At 37.4% G+C, this 22,746-nt stretch overlaps 1 protein-coding gene across 1 annotated transcript; it reads right to left on the reverse strand.

Moving 5' to 3' along the window:
- Positions 1–902: 902 nt before the first annotated feature.
- On the reverse strand, positions 903–21,821 carry LOC142340719 (uncharacterized). The gene is made up of 6 exons (XM_075391418.1): positions 21,237–21,821; positions 18,610–18,771; positions 17,717–17,862; positions 16,620–16,742; positions 12,913–13,005; positions 903–1,257 (listed from the first exon to the last, which is right to left on the reverse strand). Exons 1-6 carry the CDS (start codon positions 21,611–21,613, stop codon positions 1,019–1,021), a joined length of 1,140 nt encoding a protein of 379 aa, XP_075247533.1. The 5' UTR covers positions 21,614–21,821; the 3' UTR covers positions 903–1,018.
- Between the last annotated feature and the right edge of the window lie 925 nt (positions 21,822–22,746).

Raw genomic sequence — 22,746 nt, forward strand, 5'->3', positions numbered from 1 at the left:
TGGGCAACCTGAAAATGAAAAACGTTCCACCGTAGTCTGGAATTGGGATTTTTAAAAGACGGTCCTTAACCAATGCTAGGAAGGAAAAATACAGCCCAGTTTGAGGTGCCAGGCCGAAAGTCGATATGTCCAGACCGTCCCAGACGGAAAGTGCCTATGTCCAGACCCTCCCAGACGGAAAGTGCCTATGTCCAGACTATCGTGCGTTCAAAATTTTTCGTGTGTTCATTCGTACGTTCAAATTTCCAGACTTTCGTGCGTTCCAAATCAAAATTCGTGCGCTCCAAATTTTATAGTTTGTGCGTTCATGTCCAGACTATCATGCGTTCGGAGGACCCTATGTCCAGACTTTCGCGCATTCGAAACAAAAATTTGTGCGCTCCGAAATTTATCACTATCACTAGTGCCCGACCGATATCACATATAAATCATTAATTAGCAAACAATTCTTATCTCCACAGTGACTCGATCAAAATTAGGTTTCCTAGACTTCGCTAAACAATAAATGGTGTCTTTAACTTCAGTTTGACAATAAGTTAAAGCTTCGAATTTTACGTGACCTGAATCTTTTCATTGATTTTCTCTAGTCCAGGTTGCGACTTATAAAAAGACAAAAAAGATTCTAGAAGGAGGTTAAATATTGGCTGACATGAAACGGTCGAGGTACCTTGTTCAAGTGGAGCAAACGTTTTTTCCAGGCTATTTTGGTCAAGCATAGAATGCCTATGGGTGCGCAAAATTTTTTTTATTTGATTGTTATATAATTGGTAAAAATAAGTTTTACTACTTAGTATTTTTTCTGTCTCTGCACATGCTGAGAAAGATACACAGGAACGATAAACAAGAGACTGGGGAAAAATTTTGGATAAAAAAATTGAACCCTTTTAAAGAAAGTGTGAAAACAAATTATCATATATCAAATTAATCTGATAAAATACTCAAAAACAATATAAACCATTGTCATTACATAGATGAGATAGGACAGTAGATAATACGTTAAAAGTGGAGTTAAATCATGTTAAAATATGTCATTGATCGTAGTCACATAAGTACAAGAGTGTGCCCTCATTTTGGCCATTAGTGTCTCTGGATCCAAACTCTGGCTCACGAACATTCTAGAACGACCAAAGTATGTCTGGGTCCAGTGGAACATTGAACAGTTCTCTTCATGTAGTAACTCATGCATCTGTTTGTCAGTTCGAGTGTCGTTTCTGTCGTTTGGTTTCTTATCACGACAAAGAGCTCCCGAATTGTGACCTGAACGAATGAGAGCTGCAGAATTTAAAAAACTCTTGGAATATGAGCTGAATGACATCTGGGATCTATTCTGTTTCGCCCCCCCCCCCCCAGCTTAAAGAGCATAATATTTTTATGACCCCCAGGCGCACGTGCTGTTTTCTTACATAGTAGTGTGCTATATAACAACATATAATTTATAACTGGGGGGTCATAAAAAACACTGGGGGGGGGGGGCAAACAGAATAGATCCGACATCTTAATAAGGTTTTTGGATTAAGTTTCAGTCAATTAGTCAAAATGAAATTGTTAAACGTGACAAGGCTGTACAAATCACCTAGTAAGGCGAGCAATAGCAGTTAGCTTGAACAAGCTTGCGAGAGTAAAATCTCTCAGCCTAAAAGCAAAAGGATCTTTTTGGAAATCAGTTGAGAAATATTTTGATCACGTATTGATGTTGTTGCCAACAAGATCTTGCCTTTACCAACTCCCGCAAAAATTCACAATGACGAAAATGGAAATAAACACACTGGATACTAACAACGATTTGATTCGGTAGCTAAGCCATGATTTAATAAAACCCTTCAATAGTTGCTCAATTTCTCCAACCGACTACTGGGCTTGCACGACAGATGTGACCATGAATGCGAGAGCGCTCAACGAAGAGAGAAACTTTAGCCTGATACGATGCAGTTTTCCAAACAGAAAAAGCTGAACGACATTAGAACAAAAGAGCTTAAAACTCTTTTTAACGGCTTGTCTACGCAACTAAACAAAAATCTTTGCGATCATAACAGTCGTATAACAGGTTAATGTAATAAATTGAATTTTTGCTCAGTACTAGATATCAAGCAGAAAATGAAGGCTAATTTTGCTGTTAGAATAACTTTTAAGTCTCAAGAAGCCGAAAGCTCAGGGAATTCAATTTTTAGCTATGTATATAGGAACTTCCGTTTTAATTTCTTGGAATTGTACACCTTTGGAAATTTAAAAATTGCATATGAGTGTTTTAATTTAATTTAAAGTTACACTTTATGCCATTTCTTCTTGCCACTCGATGTTAATAGTTTTAGTATATTTTACGTAAATTTGCTTTTGCAATAACCTCAATACAGAGTCAAGTAACTTTTTCTTGAAACGCGCATCATTTTGCGAGTTTCAAAGTGCAAAAAACTTATGGAAGACAATATCTTGCTTTATGTATAGTATATAATGCATATTATATTTTGAAGCTGAACACTTTTTTTTCTATTGTCGAATCCAATATATAAATTAAGCATGCACCAAATTCAGAAGCAGACTTAGACAATAAGTCAGAGAAATCCAAGTTGAAAAACAATTGCTCAATAAAAATGTCCATTTGTAGATGTTTTTTGCACTACTATACAATGCAAATAAAAATGTCTTAATTCAATGCAAATAAGAAAAATAGTGAGGCAAATTTTAAGTTTCGCCCACAGAGACGGCATTTACATAAGTTAGAATACCATCAGTTCTTGTATATCATCCAACTAGTGGACTTCCATCTTCCATAATTAGCAAACAATTCTTATCTCCACAGTGACTCGATCAAAATTAGGTTTCCTAGACTTGCGCTAAACAATAAATGGTGTCTTTAACTTCAGTTTGACAATAAGTTAAAGCTTCGAATTTTACGGGACCTGAATCTTTTCATTGATTTTCTCTATCTAGTCCAGGTTGCGACTTATAAAAAGACAAAAAAATTCTAGAAGGAGGTTAAATATTGGCTGACATGAAACGGTCGAGGTACCTCGCTCAAGTGGAGCGAACGTTTTTTTCCAGGGAATTTTGGTCAAGCATAGAATGCCTATGGGTGCGCAAAAGTTTTTTTTATTTGATTGTTATATAATTGGTAAAAATAAGTTTTACTACTTAGTATTTTTTCTGCCTCTGCACATGCTGAGAAAGATACACAGGAACGATAAACAAGGGACTGGGCTAATTTTGCTGTTAGAATAACTTTTAAGTCTCAAGAAGCCGAAAGCTCAGGGAATTCAATTTTTAGCTATGTATATAGGAACTTCCGGCGTTTTAATTTCCTGGAATTGTACACCTTTGGAAATTTAAAAATTGCACATGAGTGTTTTAATTTAATTTAAAGTTACACTTTATGCCATTTCTTCTTGCCACTCGATGTTAATAGTTTTAGTATATTTTACGTAAATTTGCTTTTGCATTAACCTCTATACAGAGTCAAGTAACTTTTTCTTGAAACGCGCATCATTTTGCGACTTTTAAAGTGCAAAAAACTTATTGAAGACAATATCTTGCTTTATGTATAGTATATAATGCATTTTATATTTTGAAGCTGAACACTTTTTTCTTTTGTCGAATCCAAGATAGAAATTAAGCCTGCATCAAAATCAAAAGCAGACTTAGACATTAAGTCAGATAAATCCAATTTTAAAAACTACTGCTCAATAAAAATGTGCTTTTGTATACGTTTTCTGCGCTATCATACAGTCTTAATTCAATGCAAATAAGAAAAATAGTGAGGCGAATTTTAAGTTTCGCCCACAGACGGCATTTACATAAGTTAGAATACCATCAGTTCTTGTATACCATCCAACAAGTGGACTTCCATCGGAATTCGGCATTTTCAAGATTGAAAGTTGCAAGTGACTCTGTTTGAGGTCTCTGAGAACTTATAGTTTTTATTGATAACCGCGTTCAAGATTTTACGGTGAATTTTGCGGAGTTACTTTACTTTGATTTGAAAACGCAACTTGTAAGCTTAATGCCTGACTAATTGGAATTGAGTTCTGGTTATTCTGGAATTCTGGTTATGTAGGAACTGCTGACATTTTAACTTCTGGCACTACTGACTCTCTGTATGCGCAAAATGTCCACAAGCGTGTTTAATTGGATCTTTGCAAACAATTCTAGGGTCACCCAGAATTTAACAATCGTACCGAAAAACTCTGAGAGGGAAATGATAACGGCATCTTAATGCTTTGCATAAATTCTTGTTGCAATTACAATCGTTCCAAAACTCGAAACACGCCAGTAAACGATTAAAAATACCCGATCTATGGAGTGCCAAAATCTAGAATCTTAGATTTGAAAGATGTGAACTTTATATTTCAACAAATTACGTGTCTCTCCTAAAATTGCCTTGACTTTATGGCACACACGTTGCGGTTTTCGATTAGTGTCAGATTTTCTCTATGACTAACTTTGTTGGAGCTGAGCTTAAGGAATAACAAGCTTGCATAGGCGGGGAAAATAGAAACAAAACACTTTCTGATGTCTTAGTCATTTAATAGTTATAGTTATAGTTCTAGTTCTAGTTACAGTTTGTCACGTGAGAAAAAAGAGAAAAAGGGGGAAATAACAAAAGCAACACACAGAACTCAACGTAGTAGCCGCAGAAAACGGCTGAAAGTATAACTCAGCAAAATATTGCAAAAACAAATTGTCTTGAGCAGTAAATAACGTGTTACTGTGTCTTGAACTAGAAATATTCCTGAGAAGTAAATTGTTACTGTGTCTTGTATTCAAAATATTATTCTTGAGCGGTAAATTTTGTTACTGTGTCTTGCATCAACGAATTATTGGAGCTGAAATTCAACTGTTACAACCCCAACTTCTGGTATTCTCAACTTGTGAGTACAAATAGCAAAAGCCAACTTAAGTTTAAATTTAAATATTTTTGCACAAACAGGTCTTAGACATATATCTTTGTCTTCGATTTGTTTTTTCTATCGGATTGAACTGTTATACATAAAGAGATCCCGTATTGTGTGATCTGTAGCAATCCAGTTCAAATTGATAGTTGAAAAAACTAAGATCAACGAATAGTTACGAACTAAAATAGTTAATGCAAAGGTAAGTACAGCAGAGCGGATATACAGTTACAAAAGCGAACTGCATAAACGAAGTATCCGGACAGATTTTGTAACCACTCAGAACGAACTGGGCGGTGTAAAACTTTCTTTGTGAAACACAAGGAGAGCAGCCGTTACATTTGGTCCGCCGACCCGGACAGTGGAATAAACTGCTGTCCAACCCAACAGTCGAAGTGAAAAGGTCATCGACGAACGATAACAAAACTCAACGAGAAATTCAACAACGCAAAGCCAATTAGGCAAAGCGAATAGGAACGTTGAAGAGCAAACTCAATTATAGCAAACAAACAAAGGAGCTGTAGAGATTCAAGCTGCAGTCGCGAAGTACACAAGAAGTGACTCCGTCACAGAGTCAAAGCGTTTTGGATCGACAGATCAACAACTTGCGAAACAACTGGATTGAAAAACAGGAAGAAGGTTTTCAGCTCATTGAGAATCGAGATCGACCAAGCAAGCTCAAGACTCTTTATCAGAAAATACTGCAATTGGACGACAGCATTCAAAAACTCGTGAATAAGAAAGCTGAGACTCTCCGAGACCCAGATATTTCTTTAAAACGCAAACTTGAGAGATAAAAATACTTTCAATATTTGAACGCAGAGTGGTTACCGTATATCCACGGAGAGACAAACATGTCAAGCCAGCAAAGCCAGTCAACTCTTCATGCCAATGAAGAGCAACCGCCTGCGAATAATGTGCATCAGTTAGAACAAAATGTTGGAATTCCAGAGTTTAACCAAAACCATGGTAACACAAGCAATGCAACGACGAATACGGTTACACGGACAATCAACCAGGATACAGAAAACGCTTCGGAAGCATCTTCAGTGAAACTTCGGGTTGAAGAACGAATGAAGGAATTTGAAATTGAATTTGAAGCAAAGTTGCAAATCGAACGAGCACAATTTGATCGAAAGAGGTTGGATCTAGAAATGCAAATGAAAGAACTAGAGATGCAACATCAGCTTCGGGAAAAAGAGCGAGACCTAGAGCGTCAATTGCAAAGAACAGCATTGGAGAAAGATGACTTACGTTCTCAATCGACTAAGGCGCGTGACAAGTCACCTTTCAATTGGACCCCAAAAGGGAAAGATGTCTCGGAGTGGGCGAATTCGATGAAAGACACGCGAACACCAATTCGACCAAGAGCTCGCTTTGACGTCAGCCTTGAACGGAATAAGCAGAGGCATTACCCATGGTACCCAAACTCTCGCGAACGCTCAGTAAGTGTTGAAGGGCGGGATATATCGCCGATAGCTGGAAGGTACTACAACACTGGACATTCAAGCAGTAGTTTACCAAAATTGAGGTTGAACAATTTTGACGGAAAACCACTGGAGTGGCCTGAGTGGTCTAGTATGTTCATAGCAACAGTAGATAAACGCACGATTCCCGACTCAGAAAAAATGAGCCATTTGAAGACTCTGCTAACAGGCAAAGCAAAATCTGCAATCTCGGGAATGGGCTATTCTGGACAGTTTTATAGTGCTGCCTGGAATATTTTAGAAAGAAAATTTGGAAGACCGCATGTAATTATAGATGCGCAGCTCGAGAGCCTACGAAAAGCTAATCAAGTGAAACCTCATGATTCAACCAGCCTGATTAATTTTTCTGTTATTGTATCTAACTTCGTGAACGTGCTTAGAGAGTACAAACGTATTGGTGACTTGCAATCAAGTTCGACATTGTACATGGCAGTTGATAAGCTACCACAGGTTCTTAAAGAAAAATGGTGGTTCTACGTCGATGACAAAGACCTGGACAAAGACAAGGACTGGCCTGATCTAATCATGTTTGAAAAATGGCTATCACGAATGGCATTCGTTGATGAAGGGTTTTCAGCGTTTAAAGGGGAACGCAAAGAAGAAGACCGACGCAACGCAAATAGAGAAAAACAATTCTCGAAGACATCGAACTTCAGTGCAAGTTCAAACCTGCAAGAAACCAAGCAGACGCAAAGCGATCACTGTCCATTAGCCGATGGCACTCATAAAATTTGGAACTGTCCATCATTCAAAAACATGAGTGTGAATGATCGATACGTGGCAGTGAGGAGAGAACTCTTATGTTATGGATGTCTGGGAAAAGGACATGCAATCAAAGATTGCAAAGTCAAATTGTGCGGTATAAACGGATGTACCAAAAAGCACAACAGACTGCTACACTCAGAAAACCGAATGGACGAGGGTAATCACGCAGTTAACGTAAGCGCAGCAATAATCAACCAGAGTATTCAAGTTACTAGTTTTCTTCAAATAGTTCCTGTATCGGTTCAGAGTGGTAGTAACAGGTTGACTACCTACGCTTTCCTCGATAGTGGGTCAACAGTATCTTTCATCGATCAAAGTGTCAAAGACCAACTACAAGCCAAAGGCACGGACGTTACCTTAAACATAGCTGGCATACATGGGACGCAAGATTTGAGGACAGAGAATGTTCCTATCACAATAAAGGGACTACATTCAAAGGTGCATTCAATTGAAGCGTTTGCACACCCATCAATCTCGTTGGGAAACACAACATATGATTACAAGGAACTGAAGAACAAATTCAGACACCTGAATGTTCTCACAAACAGAAGATTCAACCTGATGGAAGAAGGCATCATTCTTGGACAAGATGCCTACGAAATTCAACGTCCATTGGACTATAAGATTGGAACACGAAGTGAGCCTTTCGCAGTCTTAACAGAATTAGGATGGGTAGTCAGTGGTCCCATGACAGGCAAGAAAAGTCAAAATGTTTGTCATTTTGCCTTCACAGAAGATGTGAAAGTGGCAGAAAATATCCAATCATGGTGGGACATAGAAACTTATGCTTCCAAAATAAATGTTGTAAGTCACTCAAAGAAAGAGCAACAAGCTCAGAAGTTTCTAGAGAGCACTACAAAGTTTACAGGCGAGCGGTACGAAGTGGGCATGCTCTGGAATGAACCAGAACCCAGTCTTCCAAACAACTACGGCTCAGCCCTTGGTCAGCTCTACTCACTGGAACGAAGGTTCCAACGAGACCCAAATTTAAAAGAATTGTATCAACAGTCAATTGATACAGATGTTGAAAAGGGATTTGTGAAGATCCTTGGTAAATCGGAAGTCAAAGGCACTTTCGGAAAGGAATGGTATTTGCCACACCATCCAGTACTAAACCCCAACAAACCGGGTAAAGTTCGCCGTGTTTGCAACGCTGCAGCAAAACACAAGGATGTATGCCTAAATGACAAGTTGTTAGCCGGACCCGATTTGCTACACGGATTGATCGGAACAATATTCAGATTTCGAGAAGGACCAATTGCCTTAACCGCAGATATTGAATCAATGTTTTTTCAAGTGCAAGCTCCTGGTCGGGATAAAAGCTGCTTGAGATTCCTGTGGCGACCAACAATTAACGAACCTGTGCAAATTTACGAGTATCAGCGTCATGTTTTCGGAGCAAAGAGTTCCCCAACATGTGCCAACTACGCTCTGAAGCGAGTAGCGATCGATAACAAGGACGAGTTCCCAATTGCCGCAAAAACAATCCAAAACAACTTCTACATGGACGATTTCATCAAGTCAGTCGAAACACCTGAAGAAGCAATCAAGGTTTTCAAACAACTGCAACCTCTTCTCTCAAAACATGGATTTGAACTGAAGAAGTGGATCACCAACAGCGACGTGGTAACCAACGCAATCCCAGAGGACTTAAGATCAATCAGCAAAACAAAGCAGGTTGAAGTAGAACCCAGCCAGGAAGGGTCATCAGTGCTTGGGCTTCAGTGGACGATTACCGATGATAATCTACAGGTTTGTAGAGGTACAAGCAAAAAAGTTGAGACCCCAATCACCCAAAGGAAGATCTTATCTCTAGTTTCTTCAGTGTTTGATCCTCTTGGACTGTTTGCACCATTCAGTGTCCATATGAGACGACTCCTGAAGAGCATCTGGAGCAAAAAGGGACAACATTGGGACAACTCAGTAGAACCTAACGAAGAAGAAGAGTTTCTGAAGTGGAAGGCGCAGCTTCCAGAAGTAGCAGAAACCAGCATTGATAGAAGATACATCAGCACAGCCAAGGACAAATGGGAACTTCATGTGTTTGCCGACGCATCTGAAGACACAATGTGCGCTGTGGCATACCTACGTTCAAAGCCCAAAGAATACTCAGCAGACTTAGCATTTGTAATCGGAAAGTGCCTAGTCGCACCGATGCGACACATTTCCATACCACGCTTGGAACTACAAGCAGCAGTGATGGCGGTGAGACTTAAAGAACAGATAGTGAAGGAGCACGAATCGAAGATTCAGAGTTGCAACTTTTGGTCTGACTCCACTACTGTTCTGCAATGGATTCATAGCTCCCACCGTAAGAAACAGGTGTTTGTTGCAAACAGAGTGGCTGAGATTTTGGATACAACTAATGTTTCACAGTGGAATCATGTGAGTGGTATTAACAATCCAGCTGACATCGGGACACGAGCGATCAATGTTGACGAACTTAAGAGAAGTGAATGGCTCACTGGGCCGGCCTGGTTGAAGCAACGGGAGAACGAATGGCCTGAACAGTTGAATTTAACATTTGCTTCAGACCAACAAAACGACGAAATGGTTTTCTCAGCAAAGGTTGAAGAGGAGAAGCTGATTGTTCAGTGGGAACGATTCAGCAATTTCAGTCGACTTGTAAATACAATGGCATACGTACAGCGCGTATTTAGAAAACACAAACCGGCAACAAAAACACTAAGTGTTGAAGAAAGAGAGGGTGCACAAGCAAGCATCTTCAGACTACTGCAGCGAGAACAGTTTGCTGAAGAGATGAAATCTCTCAAGACTGAAAAAGAAATTCCAAAGAACAGCAAAATCCTCCAGTTTTCACCATTCATTGACCAGCAAGGACTTATTCGTGCCCAGGGCAGAATAGGTAAAAGTCAATTGAACTTCGAAACCAAGCATCCAATACTGTTACATTGGAAGCACCATGTAGTTGAATTATTCTTGCAAAATGAACATAAGAATAATCACCACGAAGGTACTGAACATGTCAGAAACATAGTCCAGCAAAAATTCTGGATCCTAGGCATACGAAAAGCTTTGAGATCGATCAAAAACAAATGCATTAGATGTCGAAAGGGAAAAGCCCAAACAAAGGCACCAGTAATGGCAGATCTACCTGAAGAAAGATTAGTGGCATCAACAGTGTTCTCGAATGTGGGCGTAGACTATGTTGGACCATTCACAGTAAAGATTGGTCGAAGAAACGAAAAGCGTTGGTGCTGTCTATTCACATGCCTTACTGTACGAGCGGTACACATAGAGATTGTACCAAAACTAGACACTGATTGTTGTCTGAACGCAATTATGCGATTCATTGCACGAAGAGATAAACCGGTCAAAGTGATTAGCGATAACGGGACAAACTTCGTTGGAGCTGAAAAAGAACTGGCAGAGTATATAGCAGCATGGAACAAGGTTCGAATTGAAGAACATCTGATTCAACAGGGTATCAGATGGAAGTTTAACCCACCTGCAGCACCACACTTTGGAGGAGTGTGGGAAAGACTGGTTAGGAGTTGCAAGAAGGCAATGTACGCAGTGCTGGGCAATCGATCAGTCATGGAGGATGTTCTGTCAACCACGATGTGTCTTGTTGAACAGACGCTGAATGCTAGACCGCTGACACAAGTCAGTTCTGATGCTACCGATTTAGAAGCTATTACTCCAAACAATTTCCTACTTGGCAACAAGAACCTTTGTTTACCGTAACTATCAGGTGCAGAGCAATTTGTTGATCATAGAAAGCTGTTCCTACAAACACAAGCTTACGCAGACCTCATCTGGGACAGATTCCGTAAAGAATACTTGCCAACGTTGAATAGTCGAAACAAATGGCAGACCACAACGGACAGAAGTCTTCAGCAGGGTGATCTTGTGTGGTTAGTGGAAGACAGTGACAAACGTGGATATTACAATCTGGGTCGAATAATCGAAACCTTTGAAGGTTCCGACGGAGTAATTCGATCAGCGACAATCCGAACGAAAGATGGATACTACAACAGACCAGTAGTGAAGCTCGCTCCAGTGCTATCAATGGACGAAGATGTTTTCACGAAGGAAAACAGGGCCGGCGATGTTGGAGCTGAGCTTAAGGAATAACAAGCTTGCATAGGCGGGGAAAATAGAAACAAAACACTTTCTGATGTCTTAGTCATTTAATAGTTATAGTTATAGTTCTAGTTCTAGTTACAGTTTGTCACGTGAGAAAAAAGAGAAAAAGGGGGAAATAACAAAAGCAACACACAGAACTCAACGTAGTAGCCGCAGAAAACGGCTGAAAGTATAACTCAGCAAAATATTGCAAAAACAAATTGTCTTGAGCAGTAAATAACGTGTTACTGTGTCTTGAACTAGAAATATTCCTGAGAAGTAAATTGTTACTGTGTCTTGTATTCAAAATATTATTCTTGAGCGGTAAATTTTGTTACTGTGTCTTGCATCAACGAATTATTGGAGCTGAAATTCAACTGTTACAACCCCAACTTCTGGTATTCTCAACTTGTGAGTACAAATAGCAAAAGCCAACTTAAGTTTAAATTTAAATATTTTTGCACAAACAGGTCTTAGACATATATCTTTGTCTTCGATTTGTTTTTTCTATCGGATTGAACTGTTATACATAAAGAGATCCCGTATTGTGTGATCTGTAGCAATCCAGTTCAAATTGATAGTTGAAAAAACTAAGATCAACGAATAGTTACGAACTAAAATAGTTAATGCAACGGTAAGTACAGCAGAGCGGATATACAGTTACAAAAGCGAACTGCATAAACGAAGTATCCGGACAGATTTTGTAACCACTCAGAACGAACTGGGCGGTGTAAAACTTTCTTTGTGAAACACAAGGAGAGCAGCCGTTACAAACTTGTTGGGAGTGATGTTGACTATACTTATTTCGCTGCTTTGTGTGTCACTTATGAAGTTCAGCAACCCTTTCAACCCTCTCAACTCTTCATAAAGCAACGGCGGCAAAAAAGAGTAAAAAAGTTTCTAATATAATTCCTTGTCACAATTGCTTTTAGTTTTCATTGGACATAAACAACTTTTTTTATCGATAAATCATTGAATATAGCCACTGCAACGGGAATGGATTAAACACCATTCCAAAACAAGTCGACATAGGATTTAAGAAAACATCGACTGTTGTTAGGTCGGCTATGAAAAGAGCTTGCGACGAGAGAGATTACGTATAAAAGATTTAACTGCGTACAAAAATTTAAACCGCTCGACTTAAAACTCTGTCCAACAGTTCGTCTCGAAAACAATCCGCGACTTGAGCTGGATAACGAAACCCTGTTTTTGGCTTAATTTCGGCAAGAAATGGTGACCTCAAGTTTGGCTAGAACCCAAACTTGTCCAAGAGATTGCCTTGAATATAGAAGCTCTCGACTACTTTGACTTGCATCAGAACACGGTTGTTTATCATTATATATAGCCTCCAAATTTCCATATCTACAGACATACTGACAAAGTAGATAACCTCGCAGACTAGGTTTGGATAGCGTTTGGAACCTGGCTGATCTTTAACTAGCGACTTCAACTATGTAATTAATGTCAATAATTACCACGACTTGAAAGTTTTTTTCTGAAAGTCGAGCTCCAATGTATAGCACCGGTCACAGAAGATCATTTCTTACTTTTTTGGAGAAATTTTCAGGTAAGATAGGGAATGCTGTTAATCTCCCCCACCTCCAATTTACTTCTCGATCTCTCACTACTACACGATTTAACTACAATCTCAGAACCCTTTTCATATTGTGAACAGGTGTCTTACGTACCATATATGCTCCAATCACCGCATTTCTCCACCAACCCGTCACTTCTGTCATTCAGATTAATCTCTCGCTTCTTGGACATGCAAAGGTCCAGCACTGAAAAAGGAAATTTGAGATCAAACTTTCAAATTTTAAATGGTGAAACTTCTGTTTTGAACCCCGGTGCTTTTTATGACCCCAGGTTATGTTGTTGACATACAAACTATTGTTGTTGTTTTAATAGCACCTTGCTGAGTTAAAAATAGCCCATGAGCCCATGGGGGGTATAAAGGTTATCAGCGCACTTAGCTTGGGTGGAGAGAATTTTATACCTTCAAACTTTCGGAAAACCTTCATAAACACAGAGCAGTAATATTAGTGGAAAACAATTTGGTCCAAAGTTGTTTTTCTTTTGTCTGACAGAACAACTCTTTCTTCCCTATGAGCTAAAAATTCCACAAGTAACTTGAACTAATTAAGCAGAGTTTCGTAATCTGCGATCAGAATTTGGTACATTAATACCCACAGTTTCGTGCCTGCGCCAAAACATTGTGTGTTTACACGATTTTTGTGTGTTCATGTCCAGACCTCAAAAAAAAACTTACTTTCGATTTTATCCTGTTTGAAAAATAAAAGTTCATCGTGTCGGAGATTTTCTATTTGAATTTATTCTGGTATGGAGTATTTCCAGTGGATGTGAAGTCTGGAACAACAAAAAGTCTTGATATGATTTTTCTCAAAAAGAATTTATAGAGAGTTTTAGCTTATTTAATTTGAAAGACAGTGTATTTTCGTCATTTCATTGATCTGATCAAATTAAACCAAACATGGTATGGACGTTGCCTTCTGTAGGAGGACTATGAAACACAAACAAATTTTAGTTTTAGCTTGTCTAGGAAAGAATTTGGTGTCTACGAGTTTTTAAGGATATTCGCCTATGTCCTATTTAGAATCTAACCGCCCGGAAGATATTCAGAGTTTGCCAAAAACAACATAGACGCTTCGCAGTGTAATTAGAGTCTGAAACCATTTTTCTGTAGCTTGTCTAGGTATATAATAATAGATTTTTCAGACGGAATGTTACAAATCTAACATACCACTTTTTTGCCAATAGTGGATCTTCACTGGTCAAGGGATTGTTCAAGATGAGGAGTATTAATCGGAGTTTTACCCGTGTTTTTAGACTCTTAAACAAAAAGTTTTTGGACATTCCTTGATAGCATTTTTAATTGAGCTGAATTTCGACAATTTAGCAAATAACATAACTTAAAAATAGTGGATCTTCATCGTGTACAGGAGTTGCTGAAACCAGCCCAAATTTAACATTGTTTGACATTCTAAGTAAAGAAGACAGCAAAAACAAACTTTAGTCTAAGTTGTCTAGAAGCAAGACATAGTTTTTGCATTTTTGATATCATTTTTTGCAAAAATTTCTAACTAAAACGTAATTACAATCGGGTGGTATTCCTTTTGGGCATCCTAATTTTTCCTTGCTTAACTTTACCACGCTCTGGGGTTCTCTTTTTTGATCTCCGCTCTGTCGTTCGATCTCAGGCTGCTCGTGTCTTGCGTTTTCTCGCTCTGTCGACCTTTTCTTTTATGTCTTTATCCGCAATCGATGTGATATTGTCTATTTATGTGAATTTCAAAAACTTTGAACGCGTAATTGAAAAAAAAGTCTCGGCTTTTTTTTATGTTTACTACTGTATTCCTATTATTGGTAGCTGAATACTTTGAAATATGCTCGCCGTAGCCAAAAATGTTTGTTTTCCTACTGCTAAATAAGATGTTTATGTGACAAAAGTTGCAAAAAAGACTATATAAAAAGGATTTTTGGACTGGTCTTTATATTCAATAGAAACTTGCAAACTCCAATTAGTGATATTTTTTAGTTTGTACAGGAACGCACGAAAATATTATTAGAAGTGCACTTAAATCTGGACATGAACGCACTGTCGTATAAACATGAGCTCACTAAAAACTGTAGAGCAACGAAAAGTTTAAATAAGAACGCACAAAAAACATGAGCGCACGTCGAGACTTTTGTGTGCTCATGTCCAGACTTCGTGCAATCATTTCCAGACTTCCGAGCGTTCATGTTCAAATTTTCGTGCGTTTTTCGATGTTTCCAGACTAATTTAAACACACGACGCTCCTCTAATGTGTTCATCTGCGGGCTGGAAAACGTTGCTTCCGTTTTGGACCTCAACCTAGGAAAATCTCCCTGAGTTAAAACTTCCCTGAAAAATTCAAATCTATTTACATCATAATTGGTCAAACAAAATTTTCCTAGCGAACTTTGACGGTTTCATTGTAATGGGGTGTAGTGTTTACTTATAAAATCTCGCAAAATTTATCATTTTTTTTATACCTTACATGACGCTAGTAGTCACTTAAAACTTGCACTGCAATTTCAGCAGAGTTACCTAACCCCGATCAAAAACGCGCACGTGCAACTTAGAGAATGACAGATCTGAGCAATGCCAGATTCTTTAAAGACGCAAGTTTTTTTCTTCAAGCAGCGTTACGTAACTTCCAAAACCTGACTCACATCTGGAACTGCTCTAGTTTTCGAATAATGCCAGATTGTCTCAGTGAGTCACGTAACCTATACTCGAACCGCGTTTTTTCACTTTTAATAAACTGGCCCTGTATATGGGAAAATCTATGACTCTGGTGCTGCCCATTTTTCAAAACTTTTTCGCAAGTGTTTTCGTATCAAGACCAAAGTGACATGTAAAACGATCTCTAAATTAAATTCTTCTTCAGTGAGGCTTTGTGTAGACTATTGGCCAGAATTTTATGCGTTCTCGAGCTTATCCAAAATCAGGTTTTTCTAGCACCGAGTTCTTTCTACTCGCGGTGCTTACGCACTAATTAAATATAAGATAATTTTAAACTTTAAAAATATTTTCATCATACTTCAAGTGGTAAGCTAAATCTGCCCTTCTTTAACTTACCTTGTCTTAAGATTCTGTTGCCTTAAAAAGGCCTCATTTCCTTAACAAGACCATAAATTCATCTCAACCTACCTTTAAATTACCGTAAATTTTCACTTTAACGGTTACAGTAAAAAAAAGTTTCATCTTTGCATTAAACTCATTTAATTATTTACCTTATTGCTGTAGTAAATTTGACCTAACTTTAAGCTACCCAGCTTGAGGTTTAGACCGAAATGGCCTCTGATCAGACCGTCCCAGACAAAAACAACCTCTGATCAGACCGACCCAGACTGAATTGTCCTCTGATTAGACTATCGTGCGCTCGAAGCTCCGTGTGCGCTTCAAGTGCGCTCGAATACCTCCTCTGATCAGACTGAAAGGCGTTCGAAACGGCGTTGTTGACTCTTAGCAGAAGTAACATCTCTCAGAAAAAAGCAAAAAAAACCTTAAAAAAATCGCTCGACTTGCCCTCTGATCAGACTAGTGTGCATCTGAATCAGCCTCTAATCAGAATATTGTGTGCTTGAAACTGCCTCTAATCAGACCGTAACAGACCAAACTGGCCTCTTGGCCTCTAATCAGACAAGTTACAGACCATTGTCCAGACAAAAGTGCGATCGAAGTCTTTTCCAGACCATGTAATTCGAGCGCACTGAGAACATGTGCGCGCTCGAAGATGGTCTGATCAGAGCTTAATTCGGTCTGGCCACCTCGACCTGGGCAAGTTAAGGTAAAAAGCTTAACTTTGCTTAGCGTGAGAGACCTCCGCGGTGTGAGAGAAAAATCTACCTTCAGTGTATAATGCCTTCATGAGTGTGGTGTAGAGATCACCCCTGTACTGCAAATTGCCTCTCTTCATCGCCTTCATTATCAACTCCTTCCCACTATTCGACACTTTGATCACTGTGTTCCCTGAAATAATCACATCATAAACTAGACGGTGCTCAAAACGTCAACTCTGCATTTTTAGGCACCTTATTACGGCGCAAAAACAAAAAAATCAAGACCACGCCAACAGATATTCATAACCAGTGGGAATGTTAGTAAACATATATAGTTATTGACAATATATTAAAAAGAAGAAACAAAAGCATAAATGCTAATTTGATATTGAAAGTGTCTTCATTTAGATTAAAAGTAATTCGAGTTCTTGAGTTTTTTTAAGTTAAGATTCTGTTCAAAAACCAGATTGGTTTTCTCGGCAGCCATTATATGGTTAAATTCAAATCTGAAATTTGCATTCTTTACCTGCAACTAGCAATGGGAGGATTTTTTCGCTATTTTTATCGATTTGGTTTCCTTCTTTTTCTGTCTAATTGAAAAATTATGAACATCTATTGCGAAAAAAGGTGACAAATTAGAACAAAAACACTCAATCAAATGAATTTTTTACGGTAAAAATCTTGTTGAGTTGGGAAGAGGCGGGATGAAAATTTTCCAGCACAAAAGGGACCTAAAAAACTGGCGTTTGCAATATAAATGTTTTGTACAAAATTTCATGATATATATACGAAGAACACTATTTTTGTTTTTGACGCTTAAAAATTGGGTAAATTTTGTTGCGAAAAGTACTAAATTTGTGCTGAAAAAAGTGTGACTTAGGGTAGAAAAAGTTTGGGTTAGGTGCTGAAGAAACGCAGAGTCAATTTTCTGAAATGCTGCCAAAAAAAGTGAATAGTTAAGACTAATTTAGCGCTGAGTTAACGAGGAGGTAATAATGGAAAATCGAGGGGGTTCTATGACTCATCAGCGCCCCCAAAAATTTACTTCGGGCACTGGAGAGTCATAAAACTTATCCAGATGATGTAACTAACCAAACAAAAAGTTTTTCAACTATTCTGATGTGACCAGAATAGCCACGAAAGTTCAATCAGACGAGTACCTACCAATTTGTCCCCCTCTTAGCCTGATGACGTAATTAGGGGACAGGTCAATGGGCTGAAATGTGATGATATCTGAGTCAGTGTAGATGCCTCCATATTTGTACAGGATACACAGACGGAGGGCGTCACTCAAATTCGTTATGTAATATCTGAACAACATGAACTCATTTGTCTACTTTTCTCTACAGTTCAGAGTATTCTGTTCGCGGGCAGCGCTGTTCTTTTTTGTGCCCATGATCAATTTATGGTAACATGTAGAGTTATGAACTATTAATCGTTAGTATTCAAACAAGCGACGTTTGTTCACATTGGCTGATAAAAATCATTATACAAGTTTTGTTCGCGAGGAAAAAGGAAGCAATTCCAAATGTAAGCTATAATCGGAAGCATTGTTAGCATCGATAACTCGCTCATTTGATTTGTAAACTTCTTCTGCTTCGTTAGCTTTAAATCTGACACATAAAATTTCAGCGCATTTCAGCGCATTATTATTAATTAATCTTTGCCGAAAGTTTTGAAAATTCGCTACATTTCTCACAAATTTTCATGAGCTAATTTCAACGGACCTCAGCTCATATTACGAAAGGTTTTTGCGCCGGAATTCAGCTCGTTTTTTAAAAAACTTTTAGCACATTTCAGCGCCATTCCAGTACATTTTCAAAATTTGAGCGCTTTTCAACGCATTTCGTTCATAATTTCAGCGATTTCAACACATTTTTCTTCAAAAGTGTGCTGAAACGGCGGTGACAGCCCGGCGAAAAATTTTAGTCATAGCTTTTGCAAGATTGCCTTGACTCAGCTTTTGCATGGTACTCTTATGCGTATGTCTTTTACGGTTAAGAACTACCCAATGATACATTGACGTTCAAATTTTTTCAAACGTTTTGAACATTTACTTTGACTTCTGATAGCTTGGACTGCTGAAGTTGACAAGAGGGGTGTTTGAGAGGATCCCATCAACATCCAAAGTTCCTAGTCTCAAGTTGTCATACTTCTGCTGTACTAGGTACCCCTGATAGTTGATATCTGCACCCTCGCTGTAGTTAACAGTTAGCAACCTGAACAGAAACTACAATTAAAACACTCACGTGCCATTTTAAAATGCCGGAAATCTGCAGTGTCAGAAACTTAAACGCCAGAAATTCCTAATTAGCCAGAAGTTGACTTCTGTTGACATTAATCAAATTAAAACGTGGGCTTTTTGTGAATGGTTTTATGAATGGTTTTGTCACTCTGCATAAGTCACTTCGAAATTCGGACTCAATATCTTGATCTGCTTCGTGGTCCTCGATAAACGCCAGAGACTCTCAGTGATTTCAAGCAGAGTAACCTAACCATTATTTGAAACATGTGCACATTTCAAAATGCCGAAAATTTCCAGAGCCAAATATAAAAATGGCTGAAGTTCCTATTTACATAACCAGAAGTCGATTAAAACGAAATTTCGTCAATTTTAAAGTAGCAAATTTCGAGTTATACGTAAAGTTCCGTGTCTCTGCAGAAGTGACTTCGAAATTCTCGCAGAAGATCTCAAACTACTTTTAGTTGTCAGTGACTTCAAGCTGACTCATGGAGCATATCGGTAAAAGTTACGAGGACAAATTTTAGACAAATATTGGTTTTCTGATTCAGCAACTGGACCAACTTTGTCTAAGTAATTTTCACAGGCTTTGAATTCATAATCTTGAGAATCGATACGGTTTTGCATTGAAATTTTACTCTATAACGAAGGTCGCATATTTTTTAACGTATGGCAATTGTGAGCTACAAATAAAACTAGGCCTATAATATTTCTGCATTATGTTCCAGCCATTCCACATCTGTAAATTATGAAAAAACCGAAACAGGGCGTTCAGGAAAAGCTGACACCAGGAAGGCGGATACCAATCAATTTTTTGAAAAGAAAACGTTATGACGTGAGACCTTGCAATAGGAAAGCTTGCAAAACTCAATAAGAGTCGATCCGGATGAGCCAACTAAATTTGCCACTTTATATGAAAATTCTATGGAAATAACTTATTTCATTTTTTGCTCTGTTAATTTTTTCACGCATTTTAAGCAACAACGCAATTCAATTAAGCTGTCCTACGTACGCTGCAACCAAAAAAATATATTATCAAGTGCATGCTTGTTGGAAAATTTTTTGCCGAAAAATTAAATAAAGGTATCTTTATCCCTTAGGTTTTGTTATCCATAGAAAAGGCAGACGAATTTGTTTCAGTTTTAGTTTTCCAGTAGTTCATGACATCTCGAGATATTAAAAAAAATTTTTTCTCCAGAAAGAATTAATTGCCTTAGAGGATGTTTTAAATCCAATAACACTGGAAAGATATCGAATAGATACCGCAAGCTTAAGTGCAGAACGATGAAGTCAATTCCAAGCTGTAGCCCAGAAGACTATCCCGCAAAAATCATACCGAACAGAAACCTCTTTCTCAAGATAGATGTCTCAAGATTTCGCCTTGACATCAACATGTTACATAAGAAAATTCGAGAAAATTTGATACATGAATCCAAGTACTAATTCTAATGCGCAAATCGTGTGCATAAAATTGTTAAGATTATTAGCTATATTTTTTTATCTTAATCAAAACACTACATTTTCTGATACCCAAACAAAACATTTAGGAAATTCCAAAATTAAAAAAATAGAATGGTTGAAAACGAACTTGTCTAACAAAATAAGAGGAATTAAGATTATTCAATGAAATCTTCTCTGATTGAAGAAATAGAAAAATTGAAAACATTGTCAATAATTTCACTGAATTCAATTAATAAAGATGGAAATCTTTGATATATGTGGTGTTTGTAGTGCTTAATTGAAATAGTTATTAGTGAGCTATTTACTCTTAATCAACACGGCAGAAGAGTAAACTTTGAGAGAGTTGTGTTGTTCTAAATTTTCAATTTTTGTCAATGGAGGTTGCAAAGAACTAGTTTGAAAAATTTAAAGATCAGAAGGGGAGAAAATCGGCAAAATGTTTTCAATGGCCTTGGTTAGAGAATTTATGGAAATAATCGATCATAATCTAGGGACCCTTTTGTAGAGAAATTGAGTTGATTTTACATTGTAGGAATTCGTACTCAACCCGAATTTGCTTGATACAAATCAAAGCATAACAAATAAGGTAGTTTTTAGAAAAAAAAGGTTAAAAAACTATGAAGTATTATAACCTAAGTTTGGTTTAAAACACTTTAACAGTGCTTTAGAAGTTGACGTTGAAGAATATTTCTGATGTTTGTGTTGGTCATTTTGTAAAATCTTCCGCGAAACTGGGAACAAACAAAAAAACTTTTGAAGCTCATATTTTTGAGCTTAACGATTGAACTATTTTTTTTTCGAACTAGAAAAACAAAATTCGAAGCAGATATTAAAAATTTGTCGAGGCCTAGACAAGGTATACATCATGATATCAACATTAAAAAAAAACAAAACAATTTTTAGTGAATTACCTCATCAAGACAAGCATAAGCTTTAAACTCTGTTTTTTGTGGGTTTTTTGATAATTTTAAAGTGCCTTACCTCACACACCATTTTGGCATCTGTCTGGCAATCGCTTCGGCAGCACATAAATTCCTACTTTTAGCCCAGTTATGTTTGGTCTCTAAAATCCAAACTGTGTTTCGATTTCGTGCCCATTTTTTAGGGCAAACTGAACTCGGCGATACAAAAACAGGAGTCAAACTCCTCGTTTGAAAACAGGAGTCAAAACTTGACGCTTGCATTGAACGTGAATGGAAAATTTCGTGTTCATCTGCGCCAAGGGATTCGATTTTGGATGCTACCATATTTGGTAAGTTTCTGGTGTACCACATGAAGAAAAGAAATAAAGATAAAATTAGAAGCAGATTTCCCGTTGTTCGTTTTGGGTTAATCCATGAGTAAAATTTGGATGCCATTATATACAAGAAACAATTTCAGCTGACAAAACTGAAATTTGGGCAAGTTTTTTTTTCTAATTATCATAGAAACAAAGTTATCTGATTATAATCCTCCCCATAAACAAATTTGATATTTATGTTTATAAAAATCAGTGTTTAATTTATTTGTTTACAAAATATTTCCGTTTTGAAACTTGTGAATTCGTTTTGGTGAAAATGAATTGAAAACTATTGAGTTTAGACTGAAAAAATGTAACAGCCGCTAATAGTTGAGTCAGATTAATGGCTACACGCCGCTGGATGCGAAATCTTTGTTTTGTTTATGTTAACTTTTTTGGTTCGTCGATCTAGATAAGATCTAATCCGTAAATGTCGCGCAAGTTATAACTGAAAATTCATTTCTTAACTCATGATCTATAATGACCTTTCTTTGGAAATTAAAGCAAGATACCTGCAATATCGCAAAATATATCAAAATTCCTGCAATGTCAGCGAAGTTAAAGTGTTCAACTTTTTAAAATTGTACAAAAATGAAGCAACAAACAAAAACAACTTCCAGTCGGCATAAAGCAAAATAAGATCTTTTTTAATAAGCAGCAACAACTTTGTTGAAAATTCCAAAACAATTTGCTCCAAATTCTCTTTTCGTTTTAGAACAGTTGTTTATTTTGTATACAGGTTTAAAAACTGTATTTAGACTCAATTTGATTATACTCAATCTGATTATAATCTGATTAGACTCAATTTTTAATTGTATTACATATGGGAAAATTTTATTTAAAAAATTATATAGCTAGTTGAATCCACAAACTGCTGCCGAACAATTTCAGTGGAGTAAAAGTTTGAACAATTCAATCTCATAGAAAAAATTTAACTCTTTTTTGTAATTAAAAACTGCAGTTTAGCGAAATAGAAAATTGCAGTTTTGTGATGCCACCTAGGGAGCATGGTCAGTAACCATTTTCAAGTTTCAAAAATGGATTTCCATTATTTAAAACTCAATAATCTCCAGAACCGAGGAGATACTGTTCTTATGTATTTTTACTGTTCTTATGTATTTATTTTTATCATGTATTGGCTTATTATGTGTTCGAAACCAATTCACCCAACCTTTGCCCTGATAGTTTTATTTAAACTACTTTCAGAATAAA

This window comes from Convolutriloba macropyga, chromosome 6, assembly GCF_964194025.1.
Source record: "Convolutriloba macropyga chromosome 6, txConMacr16.3, whole genome shotgun sequence".
In the NCBI taxonomy this organism is placed as follows: domain Eukaryota; kingdom Metazoa; phylum Xenacoelomorpha; order Acoela; family Convolutidae; genus Convolutriloba; species Convolutriloba macropyga.

What these genes read in the sequence shown, in the direction of transcription:
- LOC142340719 (XM_075391418.1), bottom strand. Translation starts at nt 21,613, where the DNA reads ATGGCATCCAAATTTTACTCATGGATTAACCCAAAACGAACAACGGGA. An exon ending in GAAGGCATTATACACTGAAG is followed by an intron (nt 13,006 to 16,619) that starts GTAGATTTTTCT and finishes TTCCTTTTTCAG; the next exon opens with TGCTGGACCTTTGCATGTCC. An exon ending in CGGTGATTGGAGCATATATG is followed by an intron (nt 1,258 to 12,912) that starts GTACGTAAGACA and finishes TCATTCGTTCAG; the next exon opens with GTCACAATTCGGGAGCTCTT.